Source organism: Rhinatrema bivittatum, chromosome 13, assembly GCF_901001135.1.
Source record: "Rhinatrema bivittatum chromosome 13, aRhiBiv1.1, whole genome shotgun sequence".
Lineage (NCBI taxonomy): Eukaryota > Metazoa > Chordata > Amphibia > Gymnophiona > Rhinatrematidae > Rhinatrema > Rhinatrema bivittatum.
The window spans coordinates 54255498-54281720 of NC_042627.1; the positions used below are offsets into that span (position 1 = coordinate 54255498).

Genomic DNA, 26223 nt, shown 5'->3' on the forward strand with positions numbered 1-26223 from the left:
CTGGAAGCTCTGTTGAAAAACAGCCTCTGAGGTGGCATGCACAGTAAGCATAGAGCCTCCACAACTCTCAATTGTAACTCTTCTGGAGCACAGCCTTCAAAAGGCAATTAATTAAATACAAAACCACCTCCTTTCATGAAGCTGCCAAGAGATTAGGTTGCAACTCCCTCATAATCTAGACCCAGTATTGCATTTGGTTGGCTCTCAGATTTCACTGAAAGAACAATAGTTCACTGAGTAAGAGAAAGCCAAGTGCAGCACTATCCCACACGACTGACTCTGAGCACTGGACCACAGGATCAGCCCATCCTTCAGACCACTTCCTTCCAATGCGATTTGTATAGTTATAGCAACAGCACTTATTTTGAAGTTTTTGAGTTCTTCTCATCAACACTGTAGCTGTTTCTCATAAAAAAATGTATTTCGAAGAGAGAAACATTTATTAAAGATAAATCACTAGAAAGAGACTTAACTAAGTTTCTAATAAAAATTCTTTGTCTAGTACTATTCAAGTCAAAGGGGGAAAAAATCACAAAATACTGTAGCTTTTAGCAAAGATGTTTAATAAAGTAGTTTCAGAAACAATAGAAAAGCTCAAACTATGAATATCATATGTGGAATTTTCTTATATTTTACTTGCTAGAATTTAGAGTAAAGGTTCCCCAGCAGTTAAAATTTAGTAAAATAAAATTTAGAGGGGAGGTGTGCTGTCAGAAACACTTAGAGGTGGCAGGCCTATACCATAACTGTCGTACACGTATTGTGCATTTCAACCAAACAGAATTTTCAATTAATTTGCAAGTTATCCAGTCAATTGGATTAGAGGGAATACATTTTGCTAATATAAATATGAATAGGGTCAGCTCGGTGGTAGTGCTTTGCACTTTCATGCAGAGGTCCAGGGCATGGACACCACTCCCTTGGCCAGCCTCAGCTGCAACTTCCCCAGAGGCAGCATTCATAGGCCCTGAGGAGGAGGAATGTTGACCGTTGCTCAGCAGAGACACCTGGTGCCAGACAGGGCCCCTGTTAGCTGGGTTCCAGAGGGAGCTGTTTGGGACCCCTGTTGCAGCGATACCTGGGTAGTTGCAAGAGAAGGCTCATAGCACAGTAACTCAACAGGTCAGTGCCAATTGAGCTGGACGCCCATAAAGCTTAGAAGGAATAAATTGAGTAAAAAAAAAATCATGAAAAAATTAAGCAAATATTACCTTCCAATAACAATCTCCATTGGGCTGGGCAGCGACTGCCAGTTAAAGCCCTGCCTCTTCTGTACTTCCTATTCCCTATCCAGAAAGGAAGATTGCTTAATGTAAAGATGAATATGGGAACATTTTATGCTGTTTTAAATAGCAAACCTTATGATGATTCTGTTTTTTTAATCTATAAAATAATAGCTTACATGCTATCCTATTGATATTACCCCTTATGAATGTATGCACATTTATGAAGCCTATTCTCATGATGCAAAATTCAAGTAATAAATGCATGCTTATCTCTAGACAAAAGGGCAATAAACCAGGTACTCATCAAAGGAACACTCTACAAAATATTCTTCAAAAGATACTAGAGAATTATATTGAAATTATGATCCTCTTGTCAAAGTGATGTCAACATATTCCTCTTCATAGTGATTCTGAGTGCTTGCTTTACTTCCCTTACACAGTTTTGCCGCTGTCATAATACAGACATAGACCGCAGTGAGGCGTACTCCTCTCTACAATTGATTCTTGCATATTCTGACTATTTTTGCATGCTAGTACACTTTTTTTTTTTTTTTTGCTCTTTTTATAATTTCTAGGAAAGCAAAACCCATGTTTAACATTTATACAGGGCAACCAATATGCATCACACTGCCAGAGGTACAGCAACTCTATATTCCTGTTCCAAAATGTAGACAAGCCAGGTGTAAGTAAAGGGAGATTTAGTGAATTGCTCTAGATCACACAGTGAATGGTCGAAGTGGAATCAAAGTGGGGTTTTTAGATTTCCAGGTTTGTGCTCTCGATTCTACATTGCACTACACGAACAGATTCCTGTCCTGCCAAGATTTTTTTTAGCAAACATCCACTCTGAATCTTTCTGCAACTCAAGTTGCCTTATTCAACTTTCCACAAAAGGCAACATTCTCTAAAACAGTAAATTTGCTTTTTATTCTAAACCATCCTGTGTTGTACTGTACTTGGTCCTGTTTTCAAATATTATGCTATATAAAGAAACGCATCTGATGCAACCTGATTTGATATGCTACATTTCAGCACTTTACTGGCAATGCTGGGAGAAAAGTACAAGGTTGATTGACAGAGGTACACATTAAAAAAGGTATTGTGTAAAAACAAAATATGCAGTCACCAACAAGAATTTGTTTTCTCCTGAGAAGCTATTGCAAGTGTTTAGTGTCATGGGGTTAGTATCACTCTGCCTTGCTGTCAGTGAGGATGCCTGAGGTTTTGGTGAGCAGTTCAGCACATCTCTAATTGTAACTCCAGAACATAAAGCATTCTTGCATTTTGTTCTGCGATTTTCTCTTATAAAGTTTCAGCTATTTACAGATGTTGGTGTGCTAACGAGGAAGAATGGAGCCATATATACGTGTACAATGTTCACAGACAGCAAATGATGTATGTCAGGGATCTGGTAAGAGAGTCTACTGCAGTTTCCAGTAATAGCAAGAATGCCCAGGAGAACAAAGCTCCTTCCTGAGCTACCTACAGTATATACCAATGACCTGAAGCTGCAGATTAAGACAGATATTGGGCCTAACTTGCTAAGCTATTTTCCACAGGAAAGTCTTAGTCAATCAGGTCTATTGTCTACTTAATGGCATAAATATTTAAAAAGTTACAATAAGGTGAACACACAAAACACAGTGGCTGGTAAAATACGATATGCAATGACACATGAATGGCTTTCTATATGGCATTCCTGACATACATTAAGATTTTGGCCAATGTAATGTTTAATCAGAACATGCATGCTATAGCTTTTCAAAGTAGAAATGTATTTTCACAAGTGCATTTATTTTTGCAACTAACATCTTTTGAAAGCTATTGAATGAGTGACATATAGTACTGTATTCCCAACATGACATGTATAAACAAGTTACAGCTAAAGAAATGAATAGTAAGGAGCCCCTCCCCAGGCAGCAATATGATGATGTCAGTATGTTGTTATTTATTTACCCTGTTAAGTATTACTGTTTATAGAACAATTTGATTTTTTGGATGTGATTTGTGTTCAGGTAAAATATGCAGAGCTTCTATAGTAGCAACAGCGTTAAGTCGTCAACACCTAGAAAAGATTTAGTATAATGCAAATTAAGTACATTTTAACAATATCCTTAAAAGAATCAGTTTTAGGTCACGGAACTAGAAGAGAGCGAGGCTTCAGGAGGCTTCCTACGGCTTCGGCCCGCCTGTCCTCACAAACTGCTGTAGATGCGCTTGATCGTGTTGGCCTCTTCCTTATCCAGGATTCCTTTCTCCACATAAGCATCAGCTTGTTGGTCAACAAAATCTCTCAGCTTTGAAAGATCATAATCTGAAAATAGGGAAGAAAGAAAGCGCTGTGCTGCTCAAGTCGTTCTCTGAAGCAAGTTGGAAAGGTTTGCAAGTTCTCTGCTTCCACTCGCCGAGCTTTTATTCTGTTCTGTGCCTCCCCCCTCCTTACTGCATAGGGTGCTATTTATGTATTTATTTACTGGAAAGACGGACCACAAGCCCAAGGCGGATTACAGCATAAAAGAACACTGTAAATAAAATATGGTATCATTATGTTAATATACCAAATTACTTGTACGCGGAGCTGCCTTCCGGCTGCCCCTTGCTCCCTCCCCCCTTTCCCGCACCCCTCTCACACCTCCCTGCCCTTGTCCCTCTCATTGCCTCACCTTCGCTCTCCCTCCTTTTGCTCTCGCATCTTGCTTATTCTCCCTCGCTCTCACATTTCTCCCCCCCCCCCCCCCCCCCCCCCACCGTTTGCTTTCCCCTCTCACATTCCTCTCCCCTCCCCAACTCTTGCTGTCACTTCTCTGGAAGAACTAGGGGGCAGGAAGATGCCCTGCTGAGCTCAGCTTCTCCTGCCTCCTTTGGCTGATTTATTCTACACAGGAAGTGAGGCCGCAGAAGAGGTTGAAAAGTGCCTCTTGGAGCTCCTGTAACAAAGAAAGATAGAAATGACGGCAGAAGAAGACCAAATGGTCCATCCAGTCTGCCCAGCAAGCTTTCACTCCCCCCCCCCCATACTTATCTGTTTCTCTTGTCCCTTGTCCCATGTCGTCCCCCCCAAGACTTGCCAAAAGTCCCTGGTGGTCCAGCGGGGGTCCTGGAGCGATCTCCTGCACTCGGGCCGTCGGCTGCTGGTATTCAAAATGGCGCCGATAGCCTTTGCCCTTACTATGTCACAGGGGCTACCGGTGCCATTGGTCGGCCCCTGTCACATGGTAGGAGCACAAGATGGTGCCAGCCGTCCATTGCTCCTACCATGTGACAGGGGCCGACCAATGGCACCGGTAGCCCCTGTGACATAGTGAGGGCAAAGGCTATCGGCGCCATTTTGAATACCAGCAGCCAATGGCCCGGTGCAGGAGATCGTGCCAGGTCCCCCGCTGGACCACCAGGGACATTTGGTAAGTCTTGGGGGGTCAGGAGGGTGGGGGGTTGTAGTTAATTAAATTTAAAGGGTTGGGATGGGGGTTTTTTTTGGGAAACAAATACATATGTAACTAATGAACGGATCGGGGTCCCCCAAGAACGGATGCAACGGATTTGGCTCCCCACGAATACAAATACCGAATGGGACGAATCTGTCCCTGCTGCACATCCCTATTCCCTTCCACCCCACCATCTCTTCCACCCCCGCCATCGATCTATTTCCCTTCCACCCTCGCCATCGATGTAGTTAGCAGTGCTGTAGCTGCATCTAAGTGAAGTATCAGTGCTGGAGCTGCATCTAAGTGAAGTATCTAGCTAATTGTTTAGGGGTAGTAACCGCCGTCATAGCAAGCTACTCCCACGCATGTTTATCCAGCCTGTGCAACTCAGTCCTTGTTGGTTGTTTTCCGAATATAAATCATCTTTACATTATTCCCCTTGCCGTTGAAGCAGAGATCTTTTCATCATTCCCCCTAGCTGCTGGAGTCCTCCTGCTCCTCCCCATCTCCTGAGCCTCCCCTCCTACACCCCCCAGAGGAAAGAGGGACAGCTCTACTTTAATAGAACAGGGCTCTGGCTCCATCATCATAATAGTCATCATCACTATCCTCCTCCTCCTTTGGGTTGAGCTGGCTCCCACCCGTGCTACAACCCTGGCTGCTCCTCCCACCGGTGGCCCCATGCAGGAGCCGGCTTAGTCCCTGGTCTCTGCTCCCAGCCTCAGCCTGGCTTTAGGCTGAAGTGGGTGTGACCCTAGCAGGGCCTCCTCCAGCTGCAGTTGCATCATTCACACTAGCTTAAAGATGGCTTACTTTATATAACTGTTATAACAAAAAAAAAAAAAATCACAATGTGATTGCATAAAGTTTCCCAAAATTATCATGCCAGCTCAAACTGCAGAAGATTTAAAGAACCACTCACAGGTCCAACCTTTGCCTATAAAAGTAAAGTCCAAAGAGCACCAGGAAGGAAACTACAAAACAAAATTGCATTTACATACAGTATATGTTATGCAGAGCTTCCCAAATCCATCCCGGTGACGCCACAGTCACTTGAGTTCTCGGGATATCTGCAATGAATATGCATTAGCGGAGTTTGTAAGAGCATATTCATTGCAGATATCCCGAGAACTTGGCTCCTCAGGGCAGGTTTGGGAAGCCCTGAGTTGGTGTCTTGTCAGGGGACTCACTCAGGGTCTGTCAGTTGGAGCAGAGTTGTCTCTTTTGCATTATGAATAAAACCCAGTCAGCGGGGGTGAGAGCTGGTGCCTTGATTACACATTAAATACACAAAAATGTACATTTTTGCAGTTGGCCCTATCTGGTTGCTTCAGGCTCTCCTCCTTTTCTCTTTTTTTTTTCCTTTTAATGTCAAAGGGATTCAGGAAATGCGTACAGAGAAATGCACCTGCATCTATGTATAATTTATGTTACAGATAATTTGCATTTTCAACAAATCAATGTTTAACTGTGCAAAGTATTGACTATAATAAACAGCATGCTCTGCATCAGGATTGATGCTGGTGGGGCGTGGGGTCTGGGGCAAATCAGCCTATTTGAGGCTCTCTCTCCCTCCCCCGCCCCTCCCCCCCAGTGCAGCCTTCTATCCCATTAGCAGGTGGAGAGCAATGCTTTACCTGTTTCTGTCTCCTATGCTATTGGCTTCAATCAGGGCCAGATTAAGGAGGTGTGTGCCCATAGGCAGTGAGAGGAAGGGGAGTTATTCTTCTTCTCCTCCCTGTGGGTAGGAGGGGAGAATCCCTACAACCTAAAATTTTCTCTCAGGGTGTTCGCCCCCCTTCCCCCCACCTCCAAGTAGCCCCACTGCTTGTCACCTCTAGGTCAGCAGCAGCAACTATAGATTAAGAAAATTCAGCGTGGGGGTCTCCCGTGCCCCTCGTATGTTGATTGGCCCTGCGGCACCCCACCCCCTCTCCCACACGGGCTTCCTGTTTCTATGGAAAACAATATGAGGGGCAAGGTGCGGCAGGATCCTTCAGCATGTTAGGGCTGCTGTAGGGCCTGCGCTGAATTTGCTTAATCTTCAGTTGCTGGTGCTGCTGCTGACTGGGAGCCGAGATCTCTTAGAGGGGATGAGCACTGTGGTGGTGGTGGTGGCAGGCTTGAATTTAGGCAGGGCAGCGGTGGGAATGCTCCAGCACCTACGAAAATGTGGCGGCAGGGGCAGTTGCCTACATTACATATGCCTATCTCCAGGCCTGGTTTCGATAGGAAGTTTGAAGGTTGGGGGGACCAGCCAGCATCTCTGGTCTAACCTAAAAGAAGTCAGGAAGCCAGCGGAGCTGCAGAGGAAAGCCCGGTTGTAAGAATCCTCATGCGGGGAGTGCAGGTGCATTCCTTCCGGGAAGCCGCTTACACACAGATACTTTTAAAAGGAAAAATGGTGGGGGTTTGAGGGATTAAATTCCACTTTCCCTGACAGTGCCATGTTCACATTTAAAGCACCAGGTTTCTCTCACAGAGCTGATGAGTCACTGGAGATCTTTTCTCCTGAGATAAGTAAAAAATGACTTTGAGGTTCATTGCACTTGTGCACTGTCTGAGGAACCCGCATACCAGACGCACAGCGGGAGACAATAAATGACGTGGGTTTGGGATATCTGTCTGTTACGTCCTTCCAGGTGTGTGCAGCATTATGATTCAGTGACCATTGCTAGGGGCTGTGCTTTACTTTGAAAATGACACAGTAACGACGATGGCATTTGTAGCCTTGGATTTAGGGTGGCAAAATTTAGAGAATGGCAAATTTCCTGCCTCCTCCCCCCACCCCCATCAGCTCCCGCTGCCCTGCATTCCTACGTTGGAAGGCTCCCCTCCCACTGTCACCGCCACTGCCCCCTTTCTTTCCAGGCCACAACTCCAGGGGCAATCCTCAAACACACCGATGCTATATCAAGTAGAGATGTGAATCGTGTCCTCGATCGTCTTAACGATCGATTTCGGCTGGGAGGGGGAGGGAATCGTATTGTTGCCGTTTGGGGGGGGGGTAAAATATCGTGATAAATCGTTAAAACCCGCTAAAATCGTTAAAACCCGCTAAAACCCCACCCCCGACCCTTTAAATTAAATCCCCCACCCTCCCGAACCCCCCCCCAAATAACTTAAATTACCTGGTGGTCCAGCGGCGGTCCGGAACGGCAGCGGTCCGGAACGGGCTCCTGCTATTGAATCTTGTTGTCTTCAGCCGGCGCCATTTTCCAAAATGGCGCCGAAAAATGGCGGCGGCCATAGACCAACAGGATTCGACGGCAGGAGGTCCTTCCGGACCCCCGCTGAACTTTTGGGAAGTCTTGTGGGGGTCAGGAGGCCCCCCCAAGCTGGCCAAAAGTTCCTGGAGGTCCAGCGGGGGTCAGGGAGCGATTTCCCGCCGCGAATCGTTTTCCGTACGGAAAATGGCGCCGGCAGGAGATCGACTGCAGGAGGTCGTTCAGCGAGGGTTCCGGCGCCTCGCTGAACGACCTCCTGCAGTCGATCTCCTGCCGGCGCCATTTTCCGTACGGAAAACGATTCGCGGCGGGAAATCGCTCCCTGACCCCCGCTGGACCTCCAGGAACTTTTGGCCAGCTTGGGGGGGGCCTCCTGACCCCCACAAGACTTCCCAAAAGTTCAGCGGGGGTCCGGAAGGACCTCCTGCCGTCGAATCCTGTTGGTCTATGGCCGCCGCCATTTTTCGGCGCCATTTTGGAAAATGGCGCCGGCTGAAGACAACAAGATTCAATAGCAGGAGCCCGTTCCGGACCGCTGCCGTTCCGGACCGCCGCTGGACCACCAGGTAATTTAAGTTATTTGGGGGGGGGTTCGGGAGGGTGGGGATTTAATTTAAAGGGTCGGGGGTGGGTTTTAGCGGGTTTTAGTGTGCCGGCTCACAATTCTAACGATTTATAACGATAAATCGTTAGAATCTCTATTGTATTGTGTTTCATAACGGTTTAAGACGATATTAAAATTATCGGACGATAATTTTAATCGTCGTAAAACGATTCACATCCCTAATATCAAGTGCTGAGCCTAGCGCACAGGCTAACGAGCTTTGGACACGCTAGGCTCACACCCTATGCAATAAGAGGATTAGCATGTCCAAACATGCGCCAAACCAGCGCGAGCTAATAACACTTATCACATGTAAATGAGGCTTGTAACTATTACCCCCGATGCAAAAAATCACTGTACACCCAATGCACACGTTTTAACACGGAAAACAATGCCAGCCCCAGGGCTGGAGTTAAGTCTTACGCGCTTCGAGCCGTCTAAAAGAAACCCCCACAAAGCCAAAAAAAAGCCCAAAATACTGCTTTTCTAAGGTTCCTCCTACTTAGTTTCATCCCGATACTAAGTAGGAGGAATCACAGAAAGCAGCATGAGAAAAAAAACATGTTGTCAGTGATCAGGTTAGGGAAACGGACGGCCATTAATTGAGCATCCGTTTTCCTAACCAGCACACTGCCACTTCTCCTGGGAACCCAATGCCATGGTTGCACTAGGATCACAATTTATCCCTAGTGCTTACCTTTTAGTGCAATCCCTCATTTAAATAATGCATCCGCGCACCCAGGAGAGGTGGCTGGGCGTGCGTAAGGGGAGCGGGTGCTCAATCATGAGCGCCCGTACTACGTGAGCTGATATTGCATTGGCTACGCTTGCGCTCTCGGGCCCCACTCCCTCTGGGCTTGATTTGGGACCAGGACCCACAAGTGCAGGCTTAGTTCCCACGCTCGCTGCGCTTTGAGGATTGCTGCTGGAGCTGAGGTCAGGGGGTGCTGCACATATCTTGGAGGTTTGCTGGTGGAGGGGGACAGCATGGCACCAGCACTGAATTAGTGCCTGAGGGCGGAAGCCAACCAAATCCATTCCTAGACATTTGCAAATGACATTAAAAAAAAGAAAAAAGCTACTAAACAAACCAAACCAAACTTTTTTTTTGTTTTTTTCTTGTTTTAGTTTAGTGTGCATCAAATTGTTTTAACTTTTACTAAAAGCATTTAACGCACACTAAAATAAAATAAAAAAATGAAATGTAATAAGTCTTCCCATCGAAATGAAAAACAAAATTACCTGCATACCCCCAATCACAGCTTGTAGGGATCAGTCAGCTGCCGTGCCCCTTGGACTCCTAATCCTAAACTCTCTACTGATGTTTACTTCTAATTTATTGACGAAAACAGAGCCATTGCAACAGGATTATACTCTACCTCCATTTAACTAATATTTTAGAAAATGGGCTCTCCACAAGTCAGGGAGAAACATCTGAGGAAAAACCTTGTGTGGAATGGGAAAAGTGAAGGGAGAGCTAGTGGTATTCCTCTCCAGTGCAGAACTCTCATTAGATTAGTGTGCCGTGATAATAATTTTCCCATTTTATAGATCGTCATTCTGGTCACCCAGACCGATAGAATTGCATTGGATGCAATCATTGCACATCTATAAGACAGCTGCTTTATTCATTATTTTCATGCATGAACAGATCACTCTCATCGAGGAAGGTTTGGTGCCTACCTTCTTTATTTCCTTGCTTGTTTTGTTTCTTCAACCACTCAATGTTCTTTCTGATTGCTTGCAAATATGCTTCTGCCTTCCCTTGCAAGGGAGAAAACCAAGAAGGGAAGTCAAATACCTGTCATTAGTGATTGGTGGTGCCCATGAAACGGAGAGAGTTTAGGTTGCAAGGTTTTCATGATTTGAATCTCTTGCAACCTAAACTCTCTCTGTTTTCATGGTGCAAATATATAGTATTAAACTAGAATATTTGAGAACAGTGGGGTATGGTTTTATAATAAAACTTTTAATTTTAGTTTATAAGCTAAATATATGTTTCATCTGACAATCAACAAGCAGGGAGAGGAACCTTCCTGATGTGGTTGGGCACTTTGAGGTCATAATCTTGTGCCAGAGGGGACTCCCAACAGTGGACTGTGTAGTCCTATGATGCCCAGTCATTCTTCACCCCTGTCTTGTCTTACGCAATCGGGTAAAAAGCTGAGCATCCTGGGTGGTTATTGCTTTCTAATGGAGGATCCTCTAGCTGTCTTCTGTCTCATTCCATCATTAAGTCTTAGCTTGTTTATTTAATGTGTCTAAGATTCTTTTTTTTTTTTTTTAAATCTCTAGATCTGGAAGATGTTTTCAGTTAATATAACACCTCTTGCTTCTTAGGATCTTGTATCTGCTAGTGTCAGAACGAATACATTTTTGGGGCGTTACAGCCAAAAAGTGCATGACTAGGTCAGGAATACTCCTCACCCTGCCTTGTTTGTCTTAATCAACTTTTTAAATCATTTTGCCCTCAGCTTAGGGCTCAGAAGAGTCCTGTGGGTATAGTCCTCCTCTTGATAGGAATATATATTACATTATAGGGTTGGATGATGGGCTATTTAAAAGGTTCAATAATACTGGTCTGCATAGACTTGCTCACGATGTTTTATGTTTTAGTTTATGCTATGTTCTTTTTTATTATTGCATTTGGTTCTGGTCTGGTCTAGCTGTCTGTTTAAACAATTGAATGGTATTTATTTATTTATAAAATAAAATTTATGAACTGCTATATTGACACTTCATTAAAACAATTACTTTTAGTAGACAGCATATTACAACAACATCAAGCATTATTCTCTAATTGGGACCACCCTCATATGCAGCCAAAAAGGATGAGCTTTCAGCAATTTCCTAAATCTTAATAGGGGAGAGTCTGCCTGTAGCTCACTAGAGAGAAAGTCCCACCACATAGACCCATAACACAAAACAGATGAAGTTGTGATTCATTCAATTTAAAATGTTTAAATGAGGGGATTTTTCAATAAAAACTGCGAACCTGATCCTTATTGCTCAACCATTAACATTTGCCAGCGCAAACCAAGGACTTGCTCAGGTCAACCTGTGGCTAACATCTGGGTTCCACTTTCCTGGGGTACTGCACAGCTCGCCATGTTGGGGCAGACTGGGCCGCCATCAGCCAACCTGGAGAGTGCGTGGGCACGTCAAGTGGGAGAAGGAAGGGAAGAGGAGCTTTTTACAGGTGCAGGCCGCTCTTCTGGGTATATATCATTTAAATGATTAACAGTTTCAAATTCAGTTAACTTTTTAAACACAGAAACATAGAAATGACAGCAGAAAAGGACCACATGATCCACCCAGTCTGCCTAGCAAGCTTTTGCCAGTATCTGTGGCACAGTGCAGGTTACCCCCATGCTTATCAGTTTCCCAGACTGTAAAAGTCAGGGCCCTCGGATGTCATCTGAATCCAAGTTACCCCCATGTTTATTTGTTCCCCAAACCATAAAAGTTGGGGCCCTCCTTAAACAATATTTACAATTTTACTAATAATCTCTCTTTCTGTTCCCCCTCATGCCTTCCCTCCTCTTCCTTCTTCCCCTCTTCCTTCCTCCTCTCCCATCATATCTTCTCCCTCCACCATCGCCCTCTCTCCTATTTCTCCTTTCTCTTTCACCTCCACCCTTACTTCCCATCTCTCTTCTTTCCCCACCTTCCCCTGCCCCATTTGTTTTTCCTTCTCAGCTCATCTCTCTCTCCTCTTCCTCCTCTCTCCTCTCTCCACCCTCCCGTCTCTCCTTCCTACAGATCCAGCAGCATCATGGGCCATAGTGACTGGGAGCATGCACTGTTCCTTTGGTTCCTGCAGCCTCTTCTTCCTCCTGCCTGTTGAGGAGAATGTGTGAGGAGAGGGAGGAGAGGGGCTGCAGAGTCCAGTAGCTCTAAGAATGCTCTGGGTCCCTCCCTCTAGCCCTCACTGCTATGACCCCCCTGTCTGCTGCGCAACAAATCCAGAGAGAAGGCAGCACAGAGTGATCAGGTGACTGAGTTGGGTCAGGCATCTGGTGGGAGTTCCCTACTCTTGGGCAGGAGAGCAGGAGATGGAGACCCGATGCAAGAGATTCAAATCAGATGTGAATATTTATTTATTTAAGCAGTTTATAGCCTGCTGATCCACCAATCTCGGTGAGTTACAACTTACATACTAAGTTAATATAACCTACAAGCTTGTCAAAGCATAAAGAGAGAATAACACAGAACAAATATAATCAGCAGCTATACACCAAGTAAATCTAAAAACAGTCATATTATTATATTCTCAGGTAGGGAAAGCAGAACTGAAAAGATGGGCTTTAATTTAGCAGATATGATTTATTGGGGTTACGGAACCTGCCAGGCAGAGACTGTTACATGAGCACCTGCATTTCAGCCAGGACCTTTTATTACTATTCTTGCAGCTGGCCAGACAGTCACTAATTCATTCTATCATCCCAGCCTGCCAGACAGACCTGGCTGCATGGCTGCCTGCATTTCTGCTAGAGCTGCTAGTTATTACCATACTTGCAGCCTGCCGGAGAGATGCACATTATTCAGTGGTCATATTTTGTATTGTTTATTTTACTCTTTGTTTTTTTAACTTCCTGTGTAGTTTTGCACTGTCTTAGCAATTTGATTTGGTCCGTCTGTTTGTTTGGAGGAGGGTTACAGATAGGAGTGGTTATATATTAACTGCACATGTTTTATGTACTTTATCCTTTATGTACTTTATCCTTCAGTCCTAATGAGGACTGAAATGCCGAACATGGGTTTTCAATAAATGTTAATATTTAGTATTATACTTTCACTAAAGTTTCTAGTACAGCCTTTGTTTTAGAAATAGCACTGAAAAACAAGTACTGTAAATGATATGAAATTAGACAATTCAGAAACTTTATCAAGGCATTGAGGGAATTTCATGAATATGTAGCCCAGGCCCAAAAAGGTGACCTTGAGTACTAACAGCAGGGGTAAGCCAGGACTTTCAGTCTGAATGAGTTTCTATGGCGAGGAGAGAGTCATGCTTGCAGTGTCTATCCTTGGAGAGACTGCTTGGAGGTTTTCCTTGAAAGAGCTCTGCAGCGAGTAGTAGTAAAGAAGCAAAAGCAGTCTGCTGAGCAGCTCACCTGCAAGAGATCTCCTACTCGTCCCACTCCTAGGCCTAATGCTTACAAACAAAAGCCCCCAGGAGGACTATGGGGACTGTAGTTGGGAATTCAGCTTTATGGAGGTCTCACCAAGTGACTCAGCTGAGAGGACTGAATAAGTGTTTGTTTACTGGATCAGAAATACTGGTGTAACAGAAATGAATTGTTATAGGAAGGACTTTTGCTGCTATGAATGCTGCTACTGCTATATTCCCCTCCACTATGGAGCCTGTGGCTATAGATTTTGTGTAAGTAACCGTTTTTTCCCTCTTTTTGTAAGTACATTGTCATATTTTGTTCAGAGTCTGGGTTTGAACTAGGAGAAGAAAGGAAAGAACCAGGAAAACCCATATAGGAGAGATGCTTCCTAGCCTCAAAAGGGGAACATTTTCCTTGTCCTCCGGTACACCTGCTTGACCATTTGTTTCCAGAACCCAGTAACTGAGCACGGGTTGCATATAGTTTAGGAAACAGAGGGACATCAGAAAACAAAAATCAGTGCAAACAGAGACGCCTGCAGTATTGAGGTCTCTGCTAAAAACAAGTTTAAAGAGAGTTTAAAACTAACACAGTGTTAAAATAAATCTAAATGTAATACCTGTTGGTTCTTCTGTGTTTTGTGAAACTCTTAGCTCTTCGTCTTTTGTGGAATCCTTTAACGTTGAATATTCTTTTTCCATTTTGGCTGCTGCTTGTTTTGTGCTGTCTGAATCTTCAGTGCTTTTGTCCCCTGAAGATGAAGTGCAGAAGTGTTCATTTACTGCATGCTGATTCCTTTAAATGCTTGGGAATCACTGAGATTCCCAGTAATCTTTCCAAATATTCACTATGGAAGCTCCAAGGCTTTGATTTATTGGTAAAAATCTGAATATAGAAATACAATTTTACGAAGAATTCTGTACTCTACCTAGCCATGCTACAACAAAATAAAGAATGTCACCTCTTCAGTACTCCAAAGTGCATGCTGGGGAAAGAATGTACCTATGCACACTTGTTAGCAAGCCTACTGCTGTTTAGAAATCCGACAATAGAATTAACATTTAAAAGAACTAGCTGTTTTACAATATTTCATCCTTAAAATCCTATCAGATGCTTTCCATACCAACCAGATAGGTTTAAGGAATATGCCACTGCAAAAAGAAATACTTTTCTTAGAATGTAATGATTCCTATGATATTGAATTGTTTGTTTTTTTTAACAGTTAACAGTGGCAGTGTTCTCCATACAGATATAACTTGTGCCACCTCTGAATGCCCAAGGTACATCACGTAATCATATGTTACATGTAAGACCTTTGCTTGATGGGAGCTCGTGAGAATGCTGTAAAATCCCAGAGCCACCTGATTGTCAGATATTGAGATGTTCAACCCATGGCAGATTTTCCATGTTTATTTGGCCTATCCCATGGTACGCATGGCTCTGTGCCAGGAAGGTTGGCTTCATTGTATAGTTTTTTGCATGCCTTTGAACTTCAGATTGGAGGTTGTTGTGAGCATGTGCAAGTCAGGCACTGAATCGGGTCAGGGAGGTAAAACCAAAGACAGTCGGCTTGGGACGTGCATGAAAAAGGTGGCCTCTGTACCAATGCCCTTGTGCAATCGTCTAGGGTTGAACTGGGGAACGGAAGAATCGGAATGAGATGCAGCTAGATTAGCAGTTAGAAAGAATACCTTCTAATTTGTATTTGGAGGAGCTTGATATTTTTCCAAGTTTATTCTTTGTCTGCACGGCTATCGTTGCATCCAAGTTTTCTGAAGAAACAACAACAAAAATGATTTCTTCACATTTTGTCCTCTAAGATTTAATAAAACAGAAAAAGGCAGTGGGCCTGATTCACTAAGGCTTTTTCCCCATTTGTCTTTGGGGACAAAGCTTAGTAAATCAGGTCCAGTGTGTAGTGAAATATTTTCTTTTAAGCATCTTTCAGTCTAATGAGTTGACTGCTTAAACAATTAAAACTTTTACTCGAACCAGATGATTTTAGATTAGTTCTCCAGACCCTTATTTTCTCGGGTCTGGATTATTGTAGTTCACTTTCTGCCAATTCATTAAGAGCACTGCAATTTTTGCAGAACTCTGCAGGCAGAGTTCTAACCGGTACACCCAGGTATGATCACATGACCCCGATCTTATCGATGCTCCATTGGTTACTGATTCATTATGTGATTCAATATGATATTGACATTAATACATTAAATAATATACAGTGAGGATACACTATGGCTAGGAGCACCCTTGCATATGAACACCCCACATCGCACATTAAGATCATCCAATAAAGGCCTAGCATTCCCAAGCACATCTATAGAAACCGCACAATGTCAGTGGCAGGGCCAATAAAGTGAAATAAGGTGCTGGAATACCTACGCACCCTAACAGATCCAAAAGCATTTTAAAAAGCATTAAAAACATGGCTATTTAAATTGGCTTTTGAGGAAACTACTTAGCAAGAATAACTGAGCATTATCTTTTGAGCATGATTCTTTCCAGATTGTATTATGGTTTCTTTTTATGATTATGATGATAGTTTTGTTTAAATATTATGGATATTTTATTTATGAGCTGCCACAATCGTTGGAACAGCAGTTGATAAATGCTTTAAAATAAACAAATTATTATCGTGCAACAACAGGGAACCCTCCAGCTAGACAGAAGTCTGACTATGTATGAGAAACAGCAAAAAAATGAAATGCTCTCTTCTTCCTGAAGTTATAATATTCATAATTATACAGTAATCCAAAGAATTTGCACATTGGCCTAGTTTTTGGGAAATTAGCCCTGCTATCCCTACACTCCATATGCATCTTATTTTACATAACTATAAAAAAAAATTAGGTGACAGCCTTTAATTCTATATGTACAACAATATCTCTGCACTAAGACACAGGGTCAGTAACTTTCAGATCGGTGCATGGGCGCACATATATGCATGTGTGCGGGCACACGGCCAGATATGTGGCAATTTTATATCCTGTGCATATCTATATAGCCCAGGCACGCATATGTGTGCTCCTAATTTTACAAGTGCGCGTGCACAGCCGCATAAAGTCAGCTTTGAGCCATGCAAATGAGAGAATTATATTACAGACGCATGTTCAGGCCGTGACCAGTTTCACCAGTTTTCCCAGTATAGAGCTAGGTCCTGCCACCCCCCCCCCCCTGGTTCTTTAGCCTGCACTCCCCCCAGTTACCCCACACCCCTTAAACCCCTCACAGATGCCTGGAAATAGTTTTATAAAGATTTAACCCTCCTCCATATCAGAAGTAACTTTGGGGTAAATTTTAAAAAGCAATGCACGGGCGTCCATGTGGGCGAGCTACCCAGTGCGCACACATGGACGCCCGATTTTATAACATGCGTGCACAGGTGCACGCATGTTATAAAATCGGGGGTTGGCGCATGCAAGGGGGTGCACAATTGTGCACCCTGCGCGCGCTGACGCCCGCGACCTTCACCCGTTCCCTCCCAGGCACATTCCACCCCCTTTTTTGTCCAATGTGAGATATTCGCACATTGGGACTTGTGTACGCATGTGGCCAGCGTATAAAATCCGGTAGGACATGCCCATGTCCCTACATGTGCGCATATCTCCCGATTTTAGCACACATCTGGCTTTTAAAATCAACCTTTAAATTCTCACCGAAATGAATTCCTTTTATTTATACATTAATATTTTTTTCGGAACTGATGGAGAACATTGCTTCTAAAAAAAATGTCTTTTCTATTACCTGGTGTGCACTTGCTTCCTTGTTTTATTTCTGAGGGCTTAATGCAGACACTGATTTTTGTTCGTACTCCAATTTTTTTATTTAATTTCTCATTGTAATTGCTATGCTGATTGGCTTATTATTTCTTCTGTCAAGTTTGTGTACTCTTGGCATAAACTGGTGAAAATTTAAATAGCTATTACTAATTTAAAAAAACAAACAAACCTTTCTAGGGTTATTTTTACTTTACTTTTGAAATGCAAATGAGTGAGCATTCAGGCCTGACGTGTAGAGGTTCCCTTGATTTCTATGAGAGAGTACCTGGGGTGAGTCATCCCAAGCAATGACAGTAAATGTGTGGTTAGTATCCTAGCAACCCAATATCCCCTCCCCCTCACTTTTCTGGGAGCTGATTGCTTTTCCCATTCTGGTTTCCTTGGAAACAAATTCTTTCAGACAGTAGAGAAGTCCTAGAGGGCCTATCCCCTTCACTGTCCTAATTACTCACCTTGTAATTCTATCAGAGGGAATAGAGCCCTAGCAGAGTGGAATGGCACTTGGTGGTGAATCAGGATTTATTTTATATAGGGGTTTCTTTAGAGCAGTGTGAGAGCTGCAACCAGTTAGTAACATGTTAGAAAACATTCATCTTTGCTTGACTCGGGCTCTAATTTGTGCTATTTGCTTGAATCAACTGAATTGGCCAATCTGATTTTCCACACAGTGTCGGTTAACCTCGTAAGTGAATTAAAATAAAAACATACAAAAATATGCACAATTTCTCTTTGCTTTTCTACACATCTCAGCATGCTGTTCCAAGAAAGGCACTTGCTACACATTAACTGAGATCATGTCTTGCTTTGTTTTGGTTTTTTAATTCAGTTACTAGTTTAATTACAAATGTACAGGAAACTGAAAATGAATTTCTATGAAAAATATTACTGTGGAAAAAAGATTAAAGATTACGTTTCTGTGTCAGAGAGGCTGAAACTATCACTATAAAATGACTGTGACATTTGAAATCAGTTTTAGCAACAGTGAAACAAATCTGTTTTCATTCGTAATAGGGAGCAAGGATGTTTTAGAAGAACTTTTTATCGATCCCAATATGCAAGTTACATATTGATCACTATGAGCTTGATCCACCAAGAGATCCATTCAGACTATAATGCTCAGCAGTTGTTGACCATTTAAGGTTCTTTACACCATGAATAACTCCAAATTGTCTAATCAGATTGGCTTATTCAAGGTTCTGTATCATCAACTGTATGCAGTGGATACAGGGTCAAATGTTTCAGTATGACTCGGGCTTTACTAGTTCAAGTCAGCAAATAAACCCTGAGGTGGCTTACAAAACCCATTAATCTAACTATGTGGTCTTGAATGCATTCTTGCAGCTGAGCAAACAACCAATCGCTGATTCTGCTGTTAACACTTCCAGTTCATGCTAGGTTGCATAACAAGCATTAGCCCCTATTTACTCATCTGTCTCCGTTTCTTCTAGGGGTGTGTACTAAAGAAATTGTTTCATTTCAGGTTTATTTCTGCAGGAAAAGGGGGTTTGTTAAATTTGATGTTTATTTCTGTTTGTTTCATTTGTTTGAAACAAAATAAACATCAAAAAGAACAGGAAAAAAATGGAATTGCCCCCAAAAAACAAATTAAAACCAAAAGGTTGTCTTCCCCTTTGCTTCTGCAGAAACAAAACTCAGTGCCATCAAAATTTTAAAATTGAAACTGCCCCCAGGCCTCTTGCCTCTGGTTTCCAAATTCCAACCAGGGTAGGAGTGACCCCCAGTCGCCTCTGCCCTGCTGGATCCCAATTTGGAAATGGTACCAGTCATTTTCAGATCAGAACCTGGCAAGCTAGGAATGACTGGGAATCACTCCTGCCCCATTTGGACTTCGGAGACCCCCACAGAAGAGGTAAGTGGTGGCGGGAGTGGGGTGCTTCGATTTTTAAATGTTGTTGGTGCTGAGTTTTTTATGGTGGTGGCAGCAGCAGCAGCAGCAGGAGACCAGGTCAAGGTGGATGCCTCCTGTTTCTGAAAGAAAAAGAATAAACCCAACTAATTTCACTGGGCCTTTTTTTTTTTCATTTTGAAATGACATGTGATGAAACATACTGCTTTATTATGTATTTCATGTCATTTCAAAATGGATGCACAGCTCTGATTTCTTCTGTTTCCCCCATGCCCATGGATTGCCTCTTCCACCCCTGCATGTTGCAGATCTGAGACTGAGTTGGTTGTAGCTCCATGTTCCATTTTGATTATGCGGCTGGCAGGAGTGTCTGAGAGGCGCTGTGCCCAAAATGAAAACAGCAGAGAAATCCGCTTGTAGAAATAGCCATTAAATGAATATACTACAATACGAGCAGAGCACACAGAGTGATGCCCAGATCCTGGATGATTTTTTGAAATAGGTATATCCTTTCCATATCAGCCAGGCAAATATCTAAATTCTTTGGAAACAAGTAAAGTGGAAGTAAATCCAAACTAGCAGAGTGAACAATCTGCAAAATCCAATGCAGAGTTGTTTTTTTTTAATTACATCACTCATTATTCTGGCAATTTTTAGTTATGCTATCCCCTATTATAAGAATAGGGTTAGGACCCCCCTGGAATAATATATGTAAGCAATGGAATTAATATGGAAAAAAGGATGAATGAATGCAGGTTGTCTTGTCATTCATAATGACTGAGATATGAAAACAATAAGAAACCAATATTAAGCTCCATTTGTTCAGATAACTTCAGATTTAGTTGTACAATGTACTCTCAGCCTAGTTTAATATCCGCTAGGTAGAGAGTGCATCAAGCTAGGTTGAGAGTACAATGTATAAATCTCCTCTTTCTGTACCTTTCCTCACTCCAAATCACATCAAATCTTCACTGATGTCTACTGTGTTGCTCACACCTCTAATTGTGCATGTCAAACTGCCCCCCTCCCAAACCCTAGACCACCACCAAAATCTCACCTCGAGTTACTAGTTGACCCTCCTACAGTGGTAATAATAGTTTACTTATATAAAAGCCTTCTAAAGAGTCTCTCTCTCTCTCTCTGCATTTTGATGTGAAAATATTGCAGGTGTGATACATTTAATGTGTGTTGCAGTATATTGAAAATTGCCCGAACCACACACCTTCTTTTTTTTTATCTCGGGTGCCTTTCATGTGAAATTTATAGCAAAATGATGAATCTAGGCCTAAATACAGAAAAAATAGCACCTGCGATAAAAAAGTTGTGTAGTTAGGGTTACTTTTGACAGGCTTTTATCACTTTTTGGGCTGCTGGAGAGAGAGAGAGAGCGCACAGACAAACCTCTTTATAAGGCTTTCCTATAAGTAAACTATTTATACCACTGTAGGAGGGGTAACTAGTAACTCGGGGTGAGGTTTTGGTGGTGGGCTAGGTTTTGGGAAGCCTGCGATAAGGCCCTAACACGATTTGATAAATGACCCTGATAGCTGGCTAACTTTAGGGAAGCTGAAGAGTAGTCCCGCTTTAGTTAGCCTGATGAACCTATCCAGCTAACTTTAAGGTAGCTGAGTATATTCAGCAGTGTGTTTGAGCTGCTGCATAGAAACATAGAAATGATGGCAGAAAAGGACCAAACGGTCCATCCAGTCTGCCCAGCAAGCTTATGGTAGTGTCTGCTGCACTGTGCAGGTTACCCCCATGCTTCGGTTTCCCAAAATGTCAGGGGCCTTTGTTGGTTACTGTCTGAATCCAATTCCCTGTAACTCCTTGCCGTTGATGCAGAGAGCGTTCACAGTATGTAGGCATATTGGTTAAGGGTAACCAGCAAGTTACCCCTATGATTATTTGTTTCCCCAGACTGGAAAGGTTGGGGGCCCTTGTTGGTTAATGTCTGAATCCAATTCCCCTTTTCCCAGCTAAGTTAGTTGGATGACTGAATATGGACCTTGAAGAACTACAGAATCACTTAACCTTTATTACTGAGAAAGAAAGGCTAAATTATAATTTGAAATAATTCATAGCATCAAATTTAATAGCATAAGAAATGTGAAAGAAGTATAGGTAGAATTAGAAAGAAAACATTCAAAGTAATTTGATAAAGGGATGTGGTGGTTTCTGGAAACACTGGGTTTCATTCTATAAATTGCTTAAATCCAGGGGAGGAACAGCCTTATGTCTCCTTAAGGAAGACACCCCCTGGACTTCCCTCCCCACTCCCCAGAACCATTCCTAGCTCAGCCACCTGTCTTCTCGTTTTAAAGCTCTTTCTATGGCTTTTATACCTGCCAGTGTAATTGCATTAGCATTGTTCTTTTCCTGCTGTTCAGATTCTGGGGTTTAACCATGCACAGCAGGAACATGGATTTCATTTCACTGCACCAAAGTTATCAACAGACAGTGGCCTTGTCATTGTCACGTCTCCTACTTTCCCCCTTTCTGTGTATTTTCTATCCCACGCTAGCACTTTCCACAAATCTTGAACAAAGCTTCAAGTCAAGCAGAAGTCATGGCTAAGACCATAGCTGCAGTTGCTATGCCGCCTTTTAATAGCCATTTCTCCATGGGATGAGCTGTTACCAGTTTCTGAGAAGGATTTAGACACAATACACACCAGTATTCTCTAACCGGTTTCAGAATTGCTGCCTGCTCGTACTGTGGGGGGTATACCCTGCACTCCAGTTTCTTCAAGCTCTTTAGTGACAGACTTCTGATATTACAACATGCATGGAGGTTCTCACTCTTCCCAGCCAATCAGGTTTTCAGGAAAGCTGCAATAAATATGCCTGAGATATGACTGGTCCACAACACAGGTTTAGGAAGCTCTGAGATAGGGTAAAGACTTCCTGAAAAGGGATTGGAGACTTCTCCTTACATTTCTCCCTTTTCTGACATCTTTCTGAAGAATTCCTAGCCAAAGAATGACATGAGAGATCAAGCATATATATCTGGCTTCAGACAGGATGACCCTCTTTTCCACTGAGGTATGAGTATGGGATATGTCTGGTTGAAGCTTCCTCCCTAACACAATAAAATGTTTTCAATAGAAAATTAAAAAAACTATTCAGCATACACCAAAAGACCTGGGAGCTGTGTTAGGGAGGGATTTTCATCCAATCACCCAGCTCCCAGGTGTGCGCTGACTAGCTTTTGAAGTTTCCTACCGATTCTGATACTGGTGCACCCAGCTAACATGTACTCCTATGTATTTAGGGGCGGATTTTAAAAGGAGCGCGAATAGCCTACTTTTGTTTGCGCTCCAGGCGCAAACAAAAGTACGCTGGATTTTAGTAGATACGTGCGGAGCCGCGCGTATCTGCTAAAAACATGGATCGGCGCGCGCAAGGCTATGGATTTTGTATAGCCGGCGCGCGCCGAGCCGCGCAGCCTACCCCCGTTCCCTCCAAGGCCGCTCCGAAATCGGAGCGGCCTCGGAGGGAACTTTCCTTTGCCCTCCCCTCACCTTCCCCTCCCTTCCCCTACCTAACCCATCCGCCCGGCCCTGTCTAAACCCCCCCCTGTCTAAACCCCCCCCCTTACCTTTGTCAGGGGATTTACGCCTCCCAGAGGGAGGCGTAAATCTCCGCGCATCAGCGGGCCTCCTGCGGGCCGGGACGCGACCTGGGGGCGGGTCCGGAGGGCGCGGCCACGCCCCCGGGCCGCACCGGGCCGTAGCCACGCCCCCGGGCCCGCCCCCGGAACGCTCCCGACACGCCCCGAAAACGCCGCGCGGTTCGGGCCCGCCCCCGACACGCCCCCCAACACGCCCCCCGACACGCCCCCTCCGAAAACCCCGGGACTTACGCGAGTCCCGGGGCTCTGCGCGCGCCGGTAGGCCTATGTAAAATAGGCCTACCGGCGCGCAGGGCCCTGCTCGCATAAATCCGCCCGGTTTTGGGCGGATTTACGCGAGCAGGGCTCTGAAAATCCGCCCCTTAATGAATAGCATTTCATACACTTTGTGGCTGTTCTTTCAGAGCATATCTGCATCTGGTGGATCAGCTAACACCGCAGGACTAATCCACCATCAACCTGGCTATTAAAATTAAACTCTGACTACACAGCCCTTTTCCTAGGAGATGCCAGAAAGAGTGTGTCTATCTATATTTGCTATAAAGTATGATATTTTATGTTATCTGCTTTGGAATAAGTATATGTGCCTCATTTTTTGTTCAAATGGATAAATAATTGGATCTGACTCAGCTTTGATATGCATCTCAACATTCCCTGTGGTGATAATCAGTCTATTAAATAATAGCTTTCAGATTGTGGGTCTGCTTTGTGACTTCCAGCTCATATCTATTTAGTTTCTGGCTAAAAATATTTTCATGTGTCCTGTTACTGCACAGTGAAAAGAGAACGGGAATTTCAAGATGTGTTCTTTCCATAGTCATCATCCTCTCATTTAACACCTAGCTTGCTAAATTTATACAAGTTTATGCATCATTAGAAAATGACTATCATGCCATCTAATGACATCCGCTATAGGAAGAACACATCTTTATTTATTTATTTATTTATTTAAGAGTTTTTATATACCGTCATTAAATTATTCACCATCATAACGGTTTACAATAGGGCACCTATATCAAAAAATATGGGTTGTACATTACATAGGTGGTGCCATTAGTATTCGGTAACAAAAAAGGCGTTTATTTGGGGGATTGAGTGTTTCATAGCAATGTGTCCCATTTTGTTTCTTATGTGCAGTAATACTGTACAACACAAATATTCTAACTAGTAGACTGAGAAGTTACGCATGGTCATGTATGGATGGCTTGTTTTTAACAGTAACTTTAAGGACTCTTTCAGACATGGCAACAGTACTTGTAATGAGGTATCCTATGCAATATTGAAGTATACACTGAATTGGAAGTCACTGTTCAGTGTCATTGCCTTTCATATTGATTTTACTGGTTTACATATATAGGACAGAAGGGAATAATAGTGCATTACTACTGAGTCTAGAGAAGAGCACTACTCATAGGAAAGGTTTGTCTTTTTGTAGATGATATTAAGATCTGTGACAGAGTGCACACTCCTGATGGGGCAGAATAAAATCAGAAGTGATTTATGAAAGTTTGAAGGGTCATCAAGTGCTGGACAACTAAAATTCAATGCAAGAAAGGGTAAAATCATGCAGAAATTGAAGGAAGCAGGACACAATGGGAGTAGGGAAGAGTGCATGTGTGTTTCATAGTGGACAATAGGTATCATAATGGATAATACATTGAAATTGTTGGCTTAGTATGCTGTGGCATCCAAAATAGCAAACAGAATGTTAGGAATTATTAGGAAGGGAATGGTGAATAAAATGGAAAATGTCATAATGCCTCTGTATCGCTCCATAGTGAGACCGCATCTTGAATGCTGTGTGCAATTCTGGCTGCCGCATCTCAAAAAAGATACAGTTGCTCTGGAGAAGGGGATAGAATGGCTCCCCTATGAGAAAAGACTAAAGAGTTTAGGGCTATTCAGCTTGAAGAAGATAGCAGTAAAAGGGGAGATTTAAAACAAGAGATCATGATATGAAACTCAAATGAGGTAGACTCAAGAGTAATATTAGGAAATATTTCTTCATGGTGGTGGAAGCATGGAACAGACTCCCAGGGGGAGGTGGTAGACAAAAACAGTAACAGAATTCAAGAAAGCCTAAGATAAGCACAGGGTGTCCTTAGTAGGGAGGAAGTGAAGGTAAAACTGGGGATCAAGTACAGTCTGCTGTATTGCAACAGGAAAGGAAATTAGGCAAATTAGATGGTTTATACAGTCTTTTTCTACTGTTAAATTCTATGTTCTGCTGCTTTGTCACAGCAGACATCTAGCTGGAATGGAAAATGCTGCAAAATGCAGACCACTCTAAACAGCCTGATTTGCCATCCCTGTACCAGGCAGCTTGCCAGGAACAGAAGTGGAAATGTTCTGCCATTTGGAAATGCATTTGCTTAGCTTTCAAGTTATAAGGAATTGATTTTGAAAATTAACCAAGTCTAATACAGTGAGGGTGCATATTTCTTGCCACTATATTTAGATGGTGTTCTCATTTTATCTATTCTTGAATGCTTCTGTGTCTAAAGATCAGATTTAGAGTAACTTCTCATCAATGAATCTAAAAAAAGATTACACTAACAGTTGGAAAGCTATGAAATAGATTTTGATTGAACAAAGTCTGTTAAGGCAGTAGACTAAGTACTAAGCCTGTTCTTCCACAAAATATCTTGATGTAAACTTTTCTCCTGAACCCCATGACTTTACTGTGTGGTGCTTGTTTTCTTCATACTTATAAAGTGAATATTTAAAGAAAAGCAAGGACCTCTGCACCACTTCATAATACTAAATTGCAGCAATTTGACATTAAGCATGGGAATATGCTCAGATTTCATCTCTTCCCCTAGTCAGTGATATTAAAGTTCAAATACTCTTCACTTCACTTTACTTATTCTTAAATCTTGATTCTAGTTTGAAAAATGGAAATAATTTTACAGTGCTACTGACATCCATGGTATACTATGGGGAACATCCTGGTTGTTGGTTAGATTACTATGTTAGTACTGAACTTGTCAAACTTTCAGCATGTGCCATGTTACCAACACAGAATTTTGTATCAGATCATTTGAATCAGGCAAAGGTTTATTATTTAATTCCTGACTTTTCTAGCATGTAAACATGTCAAGAGCTAATGCTTAAACCAGAATCTAGGTTCAGTTTCTACCAGATAGCAGAAAGTACAGATGTAGTTTGTTGGGCTATGAATATCTGTACTTATGTGGAAATGGTTAAATGTAAGAGTGAACCGGGTAAGTTACCTGCATATTTGAAAAGAAAAATGATTGGCCAATATGCAGTCATGCTTGGACCAATTATTTAATATTTCAGAAGACTAATTTAGCAGACAATAACAGATTATTATTATTC

General features: G+C 42.8%; 1 protein-coding gene across 1 annotated transcript in view; it reads right to left on the bottom strand.

Moving 5' to 3' along the window:
- Nucleotides 1-1701: 1701 nt before the first annotated feature.
- SCG3 (secretogranin III) overlaps nt 1702-26223 on the bottom strand; it is a 38770-nt gene continuing 14248 nt past the window's right edge. The window contains exons 9-12 of the mRNA XM_029575511.1: nt 15291-15371; nt 14219-14350; nt 10166-10246; nt 1702-3540 (exon numbers count right to left, since the gene is read on the bottom strand). Of these exons, the coding sequence (XP_029431371.1) occupies nt 3422-3540; nt 10166-10246; nt 14219-14350; nt 15291-15371 (413 nt within the window). The 3' untranslated portion in view covers nt 1702-3421. The remainder of the gene's footprint in view (nt 3541-10165; nt 10247-14218; nt 14351-15290; nt 15372-26223) is intronic.